Here is a 17,634-nt window from a genome sequence, read left to right as displayed (position 1 = left end):
GGCAAAATGTAAATTTGAAATGTTAAAATATGATTGACCCCCCCCCCCCCTTTCAAAATGTGTTAAACAATTTAACCCCCCTCTTTCAACTACATAAAAGCTTTTGACCCCCCTTCTCTTTTCTGATTATAGTTGAACTGTTTCAAATGATTCAATTATCATATGTTGCTAATATTCCTAGTTAGGTATTTTAATACACATACACAGAGAATGCATTGAGGACAACATCCGATAGAAGGATACCCTGATGTAACTCCACAGTCTTTAACAAGCCAAATGCCCATTGTTTGATGAAATAGAGTCGAGAATTTTTGCCATAAATACAAATGTAATGTACTATAATATCAACAATTAGTTTATATTAAAATATTATTATAAAACCATAATAATATTAAATCATCATTTTGATTGCTATTTCATATCACAAATTTTGTATTTTTTATTGAAAATACCCTTTAATATACCGGTAATAGAGTCATAGGCGGATCCAAAGGGGGGCTGTGGGGCCCGCCCCCCCCCCCCTCTTTCGTGGGAAAAATTTGGTTGATTATATAGGGAATCACTGAAGCATGACTAGAGCCCACCCCCCCCCCCCCCCCCCCCCCCCCCTTAGGTCAGTCAGCCCTTATGAAAAGTTCTGGATCCGCCACTGAGAATTGTTCTATATAAAAAAAAATCATTAGACAGTATACCGGTATCATATATGTGAAGTGCAAATCTTATAAAGTTAAACAAAATATTCATATATAGTGAAGATTCCAACACCAAAGTTTTTTTTCCCAAACAATTAAATGCATACAGTATCTTAGACTAAAAGTATTTTCAAAATGTCAAAATTTCCAATATATTTTATATAAAATCAGACTTTAAAAAGTGGCATATTTAATTTTAATTAGCTCGGTATTCATCCAATGATATGCATCATTTCGTCAAACTCAAAACTAATTGGAGTTTAGTTGGTTACTAGTATTCAATTATGATTTTGTCATTTACAGCTTTAAAGAGTAAAAAATTTGAACTTTGTTTGATATCTGAGCATTACTTTTTATTGTATTCATACAGAATGTCTATCAGGATGTCTTTTTTCAAGTAAGAGATGTTGAAATGAAGCTTTTCCTGGCCTTTCAATAATTTCTTGTATTATAAATTTCACTATAATTTCCACATTGTCGCTCATTCAACAATGAACAAATCAATCATATATTTATTTATATTGGAAATCTATATGAGGTATATTTAAGATATGGAATAAAAATAAAGAGAAAATGCTTTGAAAATGTCTTTATAGAATATTTTTTGTACACATAAAACAACAGTTTGTAAAATATATGAGTTCATCTTGAAAAATAAAAATGGTGTCACCTTCAAAAAGCAAAGTCTACTCTTCTTTTGCTGTGGTGAATTTTATAGTCTCTATTCCTAGTTTCTTAGTCCTATAACATCATGGCCAAGAAAAACATAAGAAAAGTGACTAATTTTGCACATTTTTTGGTAATATTCATTAGTCGCTTGACAGTAAAATTAGTCAAAGAGTAAAGTGCCTAGCTCTAGCTAGATCACTGATAGTGACAGTTTGATCATGTTGATATTTGTGAAAGAGTCAAACTAGGAGACAAGTTAGCTCTGAAGGGCCCAAACAACTATACATGTATAGTCTATGATCATGGTATATGGCGATTAATGAATCTATGGCCAATAAAATCATGACCCCCCTACTTGATTAACCTGAAAAAGAATGACCCCCCTCTATCAGATTCAATTTTTTTCATGACCCCCCCCCCCCCCCCCCCCTACTTTTTGCCCCCCCCCCCCTTTGGGAGATAAATAATGACCGGTCCCTTAATGTAGTTTATTTTAAAGTTCTCAACTTTTTTCTTACAGCCCGAACTCAGAGAGAGACATACTAGTGATCAACATAATTAATGTGGTGTGAGTTCATAGTTTTAAATTAACTGACAGCCAGAGTCTTAAAATTAGTTAGAACATCTACAAATATATGATACGAAATAGTAAACATGTTTTAAGTCCATGAGGTACGAAATCGTAGATGCATTTGGTCGATATGGTACGAAATGGTGAATCTTCGGTACGAAATAGTAATTTCGGGTATGAAATGGCGGAGGTACGAAACGGGTAAGGTACGAAATTTCTACCGGTAGTGCTCCTGCTAGAGGCGGAACTTACACATTATGTAATGGACATGTACAAAGAATGATAACGTTGGTCTCATTCCCTCGACCAAAATATGCCCTGTAAATTAGACCGAGTAAGTTAACGATTTTTCTTATTTTTACAAACCGGAGTGAAAAAATGTATTGGTACACTTAATACTGTTTATAACGTGAAAACTAAGAAGCTAGAATCCACTTGTACAGACTTACATTTGCTAAATCAAGACTGTAAATAGGTTATATGATGTCTTATGTCAGACAGCAAAATTACATAATTTTTTTGTATGAGACAAGTAAACTATCCACCAAAGTTCAAATGATGTAGAAACTTCAACGATGATAAAAAACCTTGACTCATCACAGCACAAATATTCAGACACCCCACTACTAGTCCAACGCCCCAATGGCATTAGTTTCAACAACCAATTGGTCTGACAGCCCAGTAGTCCAAAGCCCCATTAGTTTCAACACCATTTGGTCTGACAGCCCAGTAGTCCAACACCCCAATAGTCTGACAAAGGAAGATGCATTACTGCCGTTATGGAAATCTATTCATAGTCTATAATTGTTGTTTGGTGCGGTATTTGAACATGTTGAAAAACTCGTTCTTTAATAAGAATGTAAAAAAAAACCAAACAGAGGATACCATACAACATAATCTAATCAAATTCATATTTATATTAACTTTGGTGACCTAATACACGGTGTACATGTTCTATGGGAAAATACACTCCTCTTAAAAGAAAATGCAAAGAATAGCCCACAGTGGTGCAGTCTGTCATCTTTCACGTAATTTAGTCTTGAAAATTGTCATTACTAAAAAAGAATCATTTTACCCTGCAACATGTGCAAACGGAATATTTTATACATTTAACCAAGTTGGAGAATGATATTCATCTAAACTGTACAAGTACTTAGGGAGCTACCATTTGATTTTTATGGGAGAGGGGCTAGGATAAAATTTGAAATAAAAAGGCAGGACAGGAGTTTTGAGTTAAACAAAAAGGCAGGATGAGCAAATTGGCAAAAAAAAAGGCAGGATGACAATTTATGTAAACAAAATTAGGATAAACTAATAAAAAAAAAGCCAGGACCTAATAGAGTGAAAAATAAAAAGGCAGGACAGAGATTACAACTAAAAAAAAATGCAGGACAAAATTTTTCATCCTAGTCCCCCCATAAAAATCAAATGGTAGCTCGATCCCTTATAGATAGAAAACTTTTTAAATGAAATTTGTCGAGCTGTTAAAGGGGCACTACATGTAGGTGTCTTACATGTCAAATTCATGTTCACCGATTTGACTCAAATTCTCATATTAGATTTATAACAAATGTAAAACATTTATTCAAATTATAAAAAGTCTAAAATAAACATATTTACAGGGCATGCGCTCGATAATATGTAGCTTCGTTTTGTGTGTATTTTAGTCTTAGGCACCATCTAATTAACTATCGAGATGACCCCAAAAACAACATACGGTCTCGATTACACGATATAAACATAAATTTAATAGATATATTGAATATGTGCAAACGCGTTATGGCTCTGTAACTTGCGAGATCGCTACTGCTAGCCATCGAAACCGGAAGATATGCCAGGCTGCTAATTCCAGTTCATAACAGACTTTGTGCTTTGTACCAACAATTGAGTTGAATCTGAAAAACACTTTTTTATAATTGTTCTCTTTATGACTTGAGATGGATTTTATTTTTTCTGAATGTTCAAATTATATTGAAAATTTTGCTAGTATAATTTTAGACAATGATCAGAAATTAGTTGAAATGATGAATTGTAATTCATGTAATTCATGTAATTCATGTAATTCAAGCATTTTTTAAGCAAAAGTATTGTTAATTTTTTTTTATGAGACATGTGAGGCGAATGTTATTTTTAGTTTGAGATACAACCATGACAACATGTACAATGTACTAATTTTTATAGTTTTTAGTAACCTTTTAACTTTACTACTTTCAGTCAGGGGTACTACTTGTACAAATATTTTTTATTTACTTGAAGAAGGAATATTATTATACTTATATAAGTAAATTTGTAGGATACTTATAGTATACAAGTGAATTTTATTTACTTGTATAGGGTGCTATAAACAGTTTCTTATAAAAAAACTAGGGGTTATTCCCTGACTAAAAATAACTATGGAGGGAAACCCCTGTTTATTTACCTAATTGATGAAAAAGTATCATGTTTTTTGTATTTGATTGTAAAAATTAGTTTATTAGCTTTCAATTAAAACAGTTTGAATGATTGAAATACCACTGTAGCTCTTTTCTAAGCAGGAGACCGTGCCCTGAAACGAGATTTTTTTGAAAGGCCAGGTAAAAACCTATGGTCCGGGTACACAGTTATCGTCCTTTGATTTTCGTTGTCCACGAATATAGTCCCTAGTGTGGACAGTGTGTTACTTGTCAATCTTTTTTATACCCCTTCCAAATTTATTTCTCCATGTTTTATAACTCAAATAGTAAATAGGGGGGTGAAATTACACTGTAAAAAAATTTGGGTCATGAATTTTAAAGTAAAGTAGTGATTTGGTCCGGCTGAAAAATGTTAAAAATTAGCACTTCGGAAGCTGTCAAAAGATTTGAAGACCCCCTTAACATGAAATTGTCCATATTTTGAGTTAGAGCCGATGAAGTTTTCTATAATTTTGATATAATTTGTCCCAAAAGTAGTACAACACACTGTAAAAATATTATTGAGAAAGCGCAGGTGGGATTTTTTTAATTTCCATTTATTGTCTAAAAGAAATGCACTACGAAATAACTGTGTACTCGGACCTAAGAGGTGAAATCAGGAAATATAGAATCTGTACTTTGGCAACTTCCCTGAATGATTTGATGGTGTCAATTTATCAAATAGCATAAAACTAAAGGATTTAAACTTTTATTTGATAGAATTTCTGCAAAAATGACCAATTTTGACATTTTATGGTCAAAATAAGCATTTCATAGCTTTTTCAATTTTGATGCATAAGTGGCATTCTCACTTTCTATCTGACAGGTTTTTATGTGTCAATATTTGTGTTTCTATGCTTCAATCCAGTTGTATTACTCATTTGTGAACTCTGAATCTACAGAAAAGAAGATTATCTCGGACAATATGTGCAAAATGTGTTGTATATATGATCCTCGTCTAACGCCCTGTTTGGATCAAGTTAAATGTGAGGAGCTTGGAACATAAAAGTTGAAGTCCATTATAAAGACCTCACTAAATTTGTATAAAAAGCACTTAACAAAGTCTTTTGTACCTGTTTTATGTCACATAATATCTTTCCTTTCTTCTGTAGGATAGCAAGTGGTTCAAATATAAGCCTGTTGAGACTAAAATTGCATGCATGTTTTTCACTAAAAAGTGAAAAATCTTTGTATCAGACCATACTGTCTGCAAAAAAAGTTGAATGCAAGAGTCTTTTTGTGCTCAGATTTATTGTACCATGTCTCCTGAGTATAGAAATGATAGAAAAGACACAAAATTTTATTTCCTATAGCTTCAATATGCATTTTTAAATGTAAATATGTGATACGGCCTAAATTGACCTTAAATTATTTTCTGTCTTACTTGGCCTAAGACCCTTTTAAACTAATGTGATATGTTATTTGTAAGTTTTCTTTCCATTTAAAGTACATTAAATACATATGTAAGGATTATTTATAACCAAAAAGCTTTACAAATTTAAAATTGCTGGAAAATATTACATCTTCATGTAAGGCCCCCCTTCATTGGAAAACCTCCATTTTTAGCCACAGGCTCATATAAATTTGACTTTTTAATAATTATGATAAGTCTGTTAAACCAAATGAGTACTCTATTGCTTTTAATACATAATATATTATATATTAAGGCATTTCAAAAGTATTTTTTTGCAATATTTTAATTTTTTAAGCCCCAAATGTTGATAGTTGAAAATTTTCAATTTTAACGTCTAAATTTAACATGCAATGTTGAATATAGAATTAGTCATATTGTCTATAATATATATCCTATTGCCATGAAACTTTGTAAGCAGTCTTATAATTTAATAAGCTTTGGTCATACCAAGTTTCATTAAGATTGGTCAACTTTTTCTACCCTATTAGGTCCGGGTACACAGTTATCGTCCTTTGATTTTCGTTGTCCACGAATATAGTCCCTAGTGTGGACAGTGTGTTACTTGTCGATCTTTTTTATACCCCTTCCAAATTTATTTCTCCATGTTTTATAACTCAAATAGTAAGTAGGGGGGTGAAATTACACTGTAAAAAAATTTGGGTCATGAATTTTAAAGTAAAGTAGTGATTTGGTCCGGCTGAAAAATGTTAAAAATTAGCACTTCGGAAGCTGTCAAAAGATTTGAAGACCCCCTTAACATGAAATTGTCCATATTTTGAGTTAGAGCCGATGAAGTTTTCTATAATTTTGATATAATTTGTCCCAAAAGTAGTACAACACACTGTAAAAATATTATTGAGAAAGCGCAGGTGGGATTTTTTTAATTTCCATTTATTGTCTAAAAGAAATGCACTACGAAATAACTGTGTACTCGGACCCTATGAATTTCATACAGTTTTGATTATGTAAAATGTGCCTGTATCATGTCTTCATGGGTATGCACTGTGCAGCGCATGACCTGATTTCAGGTTTTTTATGTTCAGATTTGGCATTTTTTTTTCCCCATGTTCTTTGGATGGAACTTTTTTAATATATTAAAAGTACACTTTATTTTTATTTCATTATAAACTAGAGAAAATTCTGATTCCAGTGATATCTAGTTTCATACAAGTATCTTTTTTAATCATTCCACCACTAAGCATTGCTAAGGGTCACTTTAAATATGCATGGTCCCTCAAAATATGACGTCATAGAAAAATAACTTAGCCATTTTTATTTTGTTTACCTATGGGTGCCATAGGTAAAAAAATAAATGGCAAAGTTATGTCCCTTAGATATTCAGATTTTTTTACTTATATAAGTGAAAAAGTCATCCTATCTTCTTTTCCTGAATTCATAGGATTTCTTTGCTCTAATAGAATTTTGAATTGTCTGCCCTTTGCAGATGTCTTTACCAATCATTTGAGTGTAATTTCATGGACAATGAAAATCCCATTTGTCTGTTATCTTCAGAACACTACTGATTTACAAGCCCCCAAGGAGTAATTTCTGAAGGCCTTGCACAAATACTTAAAATCTGCACAATCAGTTTCTTTGTTGAATTAATGAGATGAAACATTGAACTCTAATAAAAAATTATGAGCTAACCTGGAAAAATCATTAAAGGCATGTTTTTACATCTCAAAACTTGAGAATTTTGTGGGATTGTAAAAATAATTCACTTTATACTAGTGAATTTTTGAGAAAATTACTGGGAGATTATTCAAACATTATAATTAACTAATATAAGTATATTTTTTTCACTTATTCAAATAAATAAAGATGACTTGTACAAGTAGTACCCCTGACTGACTTTTAAGGTCATGTAAAACATGTAAAATGTAATATTTAAATGAAATATATAAAAATAATTTTTATTTATATTATTCATTATTTTAATTTATTAATTGAATTTATATTTATTTAAAATCTTTTTGAAATTGTACAAAAACAAATTTTAGGAAATGTTATATGTCATGTATGTACATATATATATATATAAATGTGAAATGTTTTGTAAAAATGTGTCTCATAAGCCAACTCAATGGCTGGGTATCGATTGTTTTAATGTATATATTTTTTATGTCATTGTACATCATGTACATGTTGTATAATGTACAATCAGTATGTGACACAATAATAAAATAAAATTGATTATTATTATTTAATATATATTATATGGACCTTGTGCAAATGGATTTTTCTATGTCTGTCTGATTTTAGATGTAAGGTTAAAAAATAAGTTAATTTTTTATTTAACCTGCATAACAATGTATAAGAATGATTGTTTGTGGATCGAATCAGTCAATCAAATGATTAACCTAGCTTTGTTGCACTTTCAATGTTGACATTCTTTTCTTTAAAATAACCTAACAAACATCAATCATGCAGAAACCATCTCTAGCTAAGGGGTATAATTGAAGATCACATGAATACAGATTCAATGAGGTCGAATTATTCACTTGCAAGTGAATAATTCATCATCGAAGTTTCTTAGCCTTTTTTGACAAAATTGAACCATACTGGCTGCTTAAAGCGAATTATTATTTCACTATTTCACTTTCATTAATCAGGTTAATGATTGAACAAAAAAAAATCATAATTTAAATTTTTTATGTATCTCGTAGCTAGTGCCCTTTTAATTGATAACATGCATAATGTAATAAAACTTTAATGAGTTTAAAAGTGTGTTTGAAACATAGGTAGTAGCTATAGCATTTTTCAATCAATTATGAATATACCTTGCTTTGAAAAAGTTGGGATATACTGTTTTTTTATACCCCCGCTCTATAAAAAGTGGGGCATACTGTTTTACCTCTGTCTGTCCATCCGTCCGTCCATCCGTCCATCTGTGCCATGAATATTTTTCGTCACATTTTTCTCAGGAACTACAATACAAGGATTTCTGAAATTTGGTTTCAGAGTTTATATAAGTCAGCTATACTGTGTGATGTGTTTTCAAATTGATCACTCAACACTGTCCTAGGTCATGGCCCAGTAACTGAATTTATTAGCAGTCTTCAATGTTGATTTTTCTGCTAAAGATAGTTTGAAAGGAACTAATTGTGATAAATCAATGATATATTCTATAAACTTGTATACCTATCCATGCATAGTAGTTTGACAACTATATTTAGGCCCTGTCCCCTGGGTCATTGTCCAGTGAGTGTCTTTCAATTAATAAGCAATTTTTAAAATTAAGTTTTTCTGCTTATGTAAGTTTGATAGGAATTAATTGTGGTAGATCTATATCAACATGATCAATGGTATTTTATATAAAGTTACATTACTATCAGTACATATCAGTTAAACAACCATTTGAAGGCCCTGTCCCTTAGGTCATGGTTCAACATCTTTTAATTATAATCAATTTTTAATATTAAGTTTTCTGCTTAAGTTAGCTTAAAAGTAATTACTTGTGATAGACGATTACATTTTCCAGTTGCATTACTATCAGCATCATCAGTATCAGTACATTTCAGTTTGTTGACTATTTTGAGGTCCTGTCCCTAGTTCATGGTCCATTACTATCAGTTTCAGTACATCTCAGATTGTTGACTCTTTTGAGTTCCTGTCCCTAGTTCATGGTCCATTACTATCAGTATCAGTACATCTCAGTTTGTTGACTATTTTGAGATCCTGTCCCTAGTATATTGTCGATTACTATCAGTATCGGTTCATCTCAGTTTGATGACAATTTTGAGTTCCTATCCCTAGTTCATGGTCCATTACTATCAGTATCAGTACATCTCAGTTTGGTGACAATTTTGAGTTCCTATCCCCATTTAATGGTCCATTATTTACTATTGATTACTACCAGTATCGGTACATCTCAGTTTGTTGACTATTTTGAGTTCCTATCCCTAGTTCATGGTCCATTTACTATCAGTATCAGTACATCTCAGTTTGTTGACTATTTTGAGGTCCTGTCCCTAGTCCATGGTCCATTACTATCAGTATCAGTACATCTCAGTTTGTTGACTATTTTGAGTTCCTATCCCTAGTTCATGGTCCATTACTCTCAGTATCAATACATCTCAGTTTGTTGACTATTTTGAGTTCCTATCCCTAGTTCATGGTCCATTGCTATCAGTATCAGTACATCTTAGTTGGTTGACTATTTTGAGGTCATGTCCCTAGTTCATGGTCCATTACTATCAGTATCAGTACATCTCAGATTGTTGACTCTTTTGAGGTCCTGTCCCTAGTTCATGGTCCATTACTATCAGTATCAGTACATCTTAGTTGGTTGACTATTTTGAGGTCCTGTCCCTAGTTCATGGTCCATTACTATCAGTATCAGTACATCTCAGATTGTTGACTCTTTTGAGGTCCTGTCCCTAGTTCATGGTCCATTACTATCAGTATCAGTACATCTTAGTTGGTTGACTATTTTGAGGTCCTGTCCCTAGTTCATGGTCCATTACTATCATTATCGATACAACTCAGTTTGATGACTCTTATGAGGTCCTGTCCCTAGTTCATGGTCCATTACTATCAGTATCAGTACATCTCAGATTGTTGACTCTTTTGAGGTCCTGTCCCTAGTTCATGGTCCATTACTATCAGTATCAGTACATCTCAGATTGTTGACCTTTTTAAAGGATTGCCATAGTTCATGGTCCATAACTATCAGTATCGGTACATCTCAGTTTGTTCACTATTTTGAGGCCCTGTCCCTAGTTCATGGTCCATTACTATCAGTATCGGTACATTCCAGTTTATTGACCATTTTGAGGTCCTGTCCGTAGTTCATGGTCCATTACTACCAGTATCGGTACATCTCAGTTTGATGACTCTTTTGAGGTCCTGTTCCTAGTTCATGGTCTATTACTATCGGTATCAGTACATCTCAGTTTGTTGACTATTTTGATATCCTGTCCCTTCCCTTGGTCCATTACTATCAGAATCGGTACATCTCAGTTTGTTGACTCTTTTGGGGACCTCTCCCTATATCATGGTCCATTACTATCAGTATCGGTACATCTCAGTTTGTTCACTATTTTGAGGTCCTGTCCCTATTTCATGGTCCATTATTTACCATTGATTACTACCAGTATCGGTACATCTCAGTTTGTTAACTATTTTGAGGCCCTCTCCCTATATCATGGATCATTACTTTCAGTATAGGTACATCTCAGTTTGTTGACTCTTTTGAGGTCCTGTCCCTAGTTCATGGTCCATTGCTATCATTATCGGTACATCTCAGTTTGATGACTCTTTTGAGGTCCTGTTCCTAGTTCATGGTCTATTACTATCGGTATCAGTACATCTCAGTTTGTTGACTATTTTGATATCCTGTCCCTTCCCTTGGTCCATTACTATCAGAATCGGTACATCTCAGTTTGTTGACTCTTTTGGGGACCTCTCCGTATATCATGGTCCATTACTATCAGTATCGGTACATCTCAGTTTGTTGACTCTTTTGAGGTCCTGTCCCTAGTTCATGGTCCATTGCTATCATTATCGGTACATCTCAGTTTGATGACTCTTTTGAGGTCCTGTTCCTAGTTCATGGTCTATTACTATCGGTATCAGTACATCTCAGTTTGTTGACTATTTTGATATCCTGTCCCTTCCCTTGGTCCATTACTATCAGAATCGGTACATCTCAGTTTGTTGACTCTTTTGGGGACCTCTCCCTATATCATGGTCCATTACTATCAGTATCGGTACATCTCAGTTTGTTGACTCTTTTGAGGTCCTGTCCCTAGTTCATGGTCCATTGCTATCATTATCGGTACATCTCAGTTTGATGACTCTTTTGAGATCCTTTCCCTAGTTCATGGTCCATTACTATCAGTATCGGTACATCTTAGTTTGATGACTCTTTTGAGGTCTTTTCCCTAGTTCATGGTCCATTACTATCAGTATCGGTACATTCCAGTTTATTGACAATTTTGAGGTCCTGTCCGTAGTTCATGGTCCATTACTACCAGTATCGGTACATCTCAGTTTGATGACTCTTTTGAGGTCCTGTCCCTAGTCCATGGTTAATTACTATCAGTATCGTTACAACTCAGTTTGTTGACCCTTTTGAGGTCCTGTCCGTAGTTAATGGTCCATTACTATCAGTATCAGTACATCTTAATTGGTTGACTATTTTGAGGTCCTGTCCCTAGTTCATGGTCCATTACTATCAGTATCAGTACATCTCAGATTGTTGACTCTTTTGAGTTCCAGTCCCTAGTTCATGGTCCATTACTATCAGTATCAGTACATCTAAGTTTATTGACTATTTTGAGGTCCTGTCCCTAGTCCATTGTATATAACTATCGGTATCAGTACATCTCAGTTTGTTGACTCTTTTAAGGTCATGTCCCTAGTTCATGGTCCATTACTATCAGAATCAGTACATCTCAGTTTGTTGACTTTTTTGAGTTCTTATCCCTAGTTCATGGTCCATTACTATCAGTATCAGTACATCTCAGATTGTTGACTATATTGAGTTCCTGTCCCTTTCCATGGTCCATTACTATCAGAATCAGTACATCTCAGTTTGTTGACTATTTTGAGGTCCTGTCCCTTCCCATGGTCCATTACTATCAGTATCGGTACATCTCAGTTTGTTGACTATTTTGAGGAACTCTCCCTATATGATGGTCCATTACTACCAGTATCGGTACATCTCAGTTTGATGACTCTTTTGAGTTCTTTTCCCTAGTTCATGGTCCATTACTATCAGTATCGGTACATCCCAATTTATTGACCATTTTGAGGACCTGTCCCTAGTTCATGGTCCATTACTATCAGTATCGGTACATCCCAATTTATTGACCATTTTGAGGACCTGTCCCTAGTTCATGGTTAATTACTATCAGTATCGTAACAACTCAGTTTGTTGACCCTTTTGAGGTCCTGTCCGTAGTTAATGGTCCATTACTATCAGTATCGGTACATCTCAGTTTGTTGACCCTTTTAAGGTTATGTCCCTAGTTCATGGTCCATTGCTATCAGTATCAGTACATCTCAGTTTGTTGATTATTTTTGAGATCCTGTCCTTAGTTCATGGTCCATTACTATCAGTATCGGTACATCTCAGTTTGTTGACTCTTTTGAGGTCCTGTCCTGAGTTCATGGTCCATTACTATCAGTATCAGAATGATCAGTACACCTCAGTTTGATAACTATTTTAAGGTCCTATCCCTATAGCTATGTCACGGTCCAGCAAATCCATGTTAATTTGCAGTTTTGCTGTTCATCAGAATCGTCATTTCTGATTTTTTTCTTCAGACAGGCGAGACACATCTTTGCGTAAACGGTTTATGTATTATGTATGTATGTAGATACTGTTGACATGCATTGAGCAACATTTTTGTCCTGATGAATAAAAAAGATATGAGTTATACATCAATGAGGCAGTATACGCACAGAACGTCTTGTACATGTTGTAGGCATATATTTTATACTAGTATGGAATTAGAATTACCTAAAACAGATATATAAATGCAGAGAATGTCAAACTAGATATTTTATATGTCATGTGTAGGAAAGTATCAAAAGGTATATAATATGTCATTATTTTTTTTGTTCCTTATAGAGTCGTTGAAGAACTCACATATGGAGATAAACATTATCAATAAGATGTATGACGGAGGAGAGGATTTAGTCACAATCAATGGTACTTTACAGAGACAACTTATAAACACGCAGCTTGGTAAAACACTTCATAAATGTGATGTTTGTGCTAGAGAATTTTGTCAAATTAGTCACTTAAAGAGACACGTGAGAACACATACAAGTGAAAAACGGCATAAATGTGATGTTTGTGCTAGAGCATTTATTCAAGGTGTAGACTTAAAGAGACATGTAATAACACATACTGGTGAAAAACCTCATAAATGTGACGTTTGTGCCAGTAAATTTTCTAGAAGTGATGACCTAAAAAGACACATGAGAAGACATACTGGTGAAACACCTCATAAATGTGACGTTTGTGCCAGTAAATTTTCTAGAAGTGATGACCTAAAAAGACACATGAGAAGACATACTGGTGAAACACCTTATAAATGTGATGTTTGTGCTAGTGAATTTTCTCGAAGTGATGAGCTAAAGGTACACATGATTACACATACTGGAGATAAACCTTATGACTGTGAGTTATGTGGTAAAGGGTTTAGTCAGCATGGTAATTTACAGAGTCACATGAGAACACATACAGGTGATAAACCCTATGGCTGTGATGTATGTGGTAAACGGTTTATTCAGATTGGTAATTTAAAGAGTCACATGAGAACACATACAGGTGATAAACCTTATGACTGTGATGTATGTGGTAAAGGATTTAGTCAGCTTGGTAATTTACAGATTCACATGAGAATACATACAGGTTATAAACCTTATGAATGTTATGAATGTGGTAAGGGGTTTAGTCAGCATTGTGGTTTACAAATTCACATGAGAACACATACAGGTGATAAACCTCATGACTGTGATGTATGTGGTAAAGGGTTTAGTCACATTGGTAGTTTACAGAGACACATGATAACACATACAGGTGATAAACCTCATGAGTGTGATGTATGTAGTAAAGAGTTTAGTCACATTGGTAGTTTACAGAGACACATGATAACACATACAAGTGATTAACTCCGTGAATGTTATGTTTGTTGTAGAATATTTGTTGGAAGTAATGACTTAAAGATACTGGTAGAAAACCTTATGACTGTTGTAAAGGGTTTAGTAAGCGTGATAGTTTACAGTGACACGTGTGATAAACTCCGTAAATGTTATATATGTGGTGAAATATTTGTTGGAAGTTGTGACTTAAAGAGACATGAGAACATATACTGGTAGAAAACCTTATGACTGTTGTAAAGGGTTTAGTAAGCGTGATAGTTTACAGTGACACGTGTGATAAACTCCGTAAATGTTATATATGTGGTGAAATATTTGTTGGAAGTTGTGACTTAAAGAGACATGAGAACATATACTGGTAGAAAACCTTATGACTGTTGTAAAGGGTTTAGTAAGCGTGATAGTTAACAGTGACACGTGTGATAAACTCCGTAAATGTTATATATGTGGTAAAATATTTGTTGGAAGTTGTGACTTAAAGAGACATGAGAACTTATACTGGTAGAAAACCTTAAAAATGTGATGTATGGGGTATAGGGTTGTGTGAGAGTTGTAATTTAGATAGACACACGAGAATATATACAGTCATAGATGCAATCAATTTTCTTTTTGTGCCAAATAAATATTTGAAGAAGTGACTTAGTTATATATAGAGGACACATATTTATGACGAACAGCATAGATCATGCACATGTGATGTAAGGTGGTTTAGACTTGTTTGTAGAAGAAACGTCTTAAAGAGACACATGAGACATTGAGAACACATACTGGAAATTAGTATGTATATTGGAACTCTGCGGTCGTATCCAGCTGTGCTCGGCGAAGAAGAAATGCTTTAAAAAGACACATTAAAACACATACTGGAAATAACTAAATAAAAACTTATAAATGTATTGTATTAAGTAGTGGTTATAATGTAAACTTACTAACAGACAAATGAGAACATATAGTATTACAGTGTTCTGGATTGGTAGGGGGATGGTCCTTCATTTCTGTATTGGTAGGGGGATGGTCCTTCATTTCTGTATTGGTAGGGGGGTGGTCCTTCATTTCTGTATTGGTAGGGGGATGGTCCTTCATTTCTGGATTGGTAGGGGATGGTCCTTCATTTCTGTATTGGTAGGGGGATGGTCCTTCATTTCTGTATTGGTAGGGGGGTGGTCCTTCATTTCTGTATTGGTAGGGGGATGGTCCTTCCTTTCTGTATTGGTAGGGGATGGTCCTTCATTTCTGGATTGGTAGGGGGATGGTCCTTCATTTCTGGATTGGTAGGGGGATGGTCCTTCATTTCTGTATTGGTAGGGGGATGGTCCTTCATTTCTGGATTGGTAGGGGGATGGTCCTTCATTTCTGGATTGGTAGGGGGATGGTCCTTCATTTCTGTATTCTTTAATAAAGGGCCATTTTTCTCTTTTCTGAATTGTGTTTGTCCACCATTCTGTTTTCTTAATATTTTAGCGCCTCATTATTCTCTATTCTTTATTGTCATGCCCCATCGTGGCGGAGGGGAATTAAGTTTTACCCTTCATGCCCCCACCCTAGCGGAGGGGGCATTAAGTTTTACCCATGTCCGTCTGTACGTCAGTACATGTATACGTCCCTCCATACGTCCCAAAGTTGGTTTCCATTCTCTAGCTTTTAAAAATATGTTTGCTTCAACCAAATGTTATGAAACTTATTCAAAATGCTGATTACCATTAAACACAGATCAAGTTTGAATTTTGGTGGCGTCATTTCATTTGTTCAAGGGTTCTGCCCCTTTAAAAATAGATGGAAAAATTGCTGATTTTTTTGTTTCTGTTCTCTAACATAAGTTTGCCTCAACCAAATGATATGAAACTTATACAAACTACTTGTTTCAACAAAACACAGAGGTCAAGTTTGAATTTTGATGCCATCATGGTGTCACTTTTACTATTCAAGAATTTTGCCCCTTTATCAAGTAAAAAATGATGAATTTTTCTTTCTTTACGACCGCAAACATTTTTTTGGGTTCCTCAAAATGCTAGTATGATGTCTGCGTCGTCTGCTTTGTCCGAAAACACATTTGGTTTCAGGACAATAACTTTAGTTTAAGTGAATGGATCTCTATTAAATTTTACAAGACGGTTCAATACCACAAAAGAAAGGTTGGGATTGATTTTGGGGGTTATGGTACCAAGAGTTTAGGAATTCGGGGCCAAAAACGAGAATTTTTGTAGTTTCCTGACAATTACTTGTGTGAAAGTGTATAGATCTCTCTGAAATTGCACCACTAGGTCCCATATCGCAAAGGGAAGACTTGCCAAGTTGGATTGAGTTCTGGGGTCCCTTGAAGTTAAATGGTCGTTCCCTTAACGTATCAGAACGATCGGTAGAATGTCTTTTAAAGAGACAATTTAAGGCACATACTGGAGACAATTAAAACCTATTAAATGTGCTGTATGGAGTAGAGGGTTTGATAATAATGGAAACTTACAGACACACGAGAACATTATAATATAATAAATCTCATAAGTGTGAGTTATTAATCAAGGGCTAAAAGGTATTTGAAATTGACCCTAATAAGTTAACTCACACAAGAGACATTCTCTGCTCATACCGACGCATAAGAACACATACTGAAGATACACTTTATAATGTGATGTATGAAAACGTCAGTGTGTTTTCTATTTTGTCAAATCGTACCCATCAGAAACACTCAGTTAACTTTAACCTTTATATGTGATATTTGGTATTTGGTTTAGTCAGATTGACAGTTTACAGAGACATCTAACTAGATATGAGGGTCGTAAAGGGGGTCTTTCATTTCTTTATTTTTCAATGTTTATGCCATTTATATCAATAAGTTTAAATTCTAGCCTCATTAGGAAGGGAATTCCATACTTGTGCTTTCTCAAATCTAAAAGATCGTTTATACCTTATCTTGAAGTTCTTGGTCTACGGGCACCTCAGTGGAGTGTTCACATACATGAAATTATCACGATGATTTGGTTTTTATAACAACTAGATATTTGCATAAGCATTTCTTATTAATTATTTAATAGGTCTCCAATGCAAATGAGTGCATTCTGTGAGTTTTTGTGATGGAAGGTTCGAAATCTACAGGATTGTTTCGTATACGAGTATGACGAGTTCTGCATTAACCCGAATAATTCAGTCCCTCTCCGTGATCGACTCTCCCATTCGCGTTAATGTAGCCATCGTAGAGCGCACGAGGATAAAAGCTTATGTGAAGGGTTACTGCCAGTCACCAAACGT

The 17,634-nt window shown here is 34.3% G+C and overlaps 1 protein-coding gene across 1 annotated transcript; it reads left to right on the top strand.

The window, feature by feature from the left end:
* Positions 1-2,241: 2,241 nt before the first annotated feature.
* Positions 2,242-15,029, top strand: LOC127732511 (zinc finger protein 239-like). Its single transcript, XM_052241547.1, has 2 exons — positions 2,242-2,266; positions 13,358-15,029. Exon 2 carries the CDS (start codon positions 13,378-13,380, stop codon positions 14,404-14,406), a length of 1,029 nt encoding a protein of 342 aa, XP_052097507.1. The 5' UTR covers positions 2,242-2,266; positions 13,358-13,377; the 3' UTR covers positions 14,407-15,029.
* The last annotated feature ends 2,605 nt before the right edge of the window (positions 15,030-17,634 follow it).

The sequence above is a fragment of the Mytilus californianus genome, unplaced genomic scaffold (assembly GCF_021869535.1).
Source record: "Mytilus californianus isolate M0D057914Y unplaced genomic scaffold, xbMytCali1.0.p SCAF_25, whole genome shotgun sequence".
NCBI classification, from domain to species: domain Eukaryota; kingdom Metazoa; phylum Mollusca; class Bivalvia; order Mytilida; family Mytilidae; genus Mytilus; species Mytilus californianus.
The sequence above is the reverse complement of the archived record's forward strand: the minus strand, read 5'-3'. Positions and strand labels throughout refer to the sequence as shown.

Coding starts and splice junctions, on each gene's coding strand:
- LOC127732511 (XM_052241547.1), top strand. CDS start 13,378: ATGGAGATAAACATTATCAATAAGATGTATGACGGAGGAGAGGATTTA.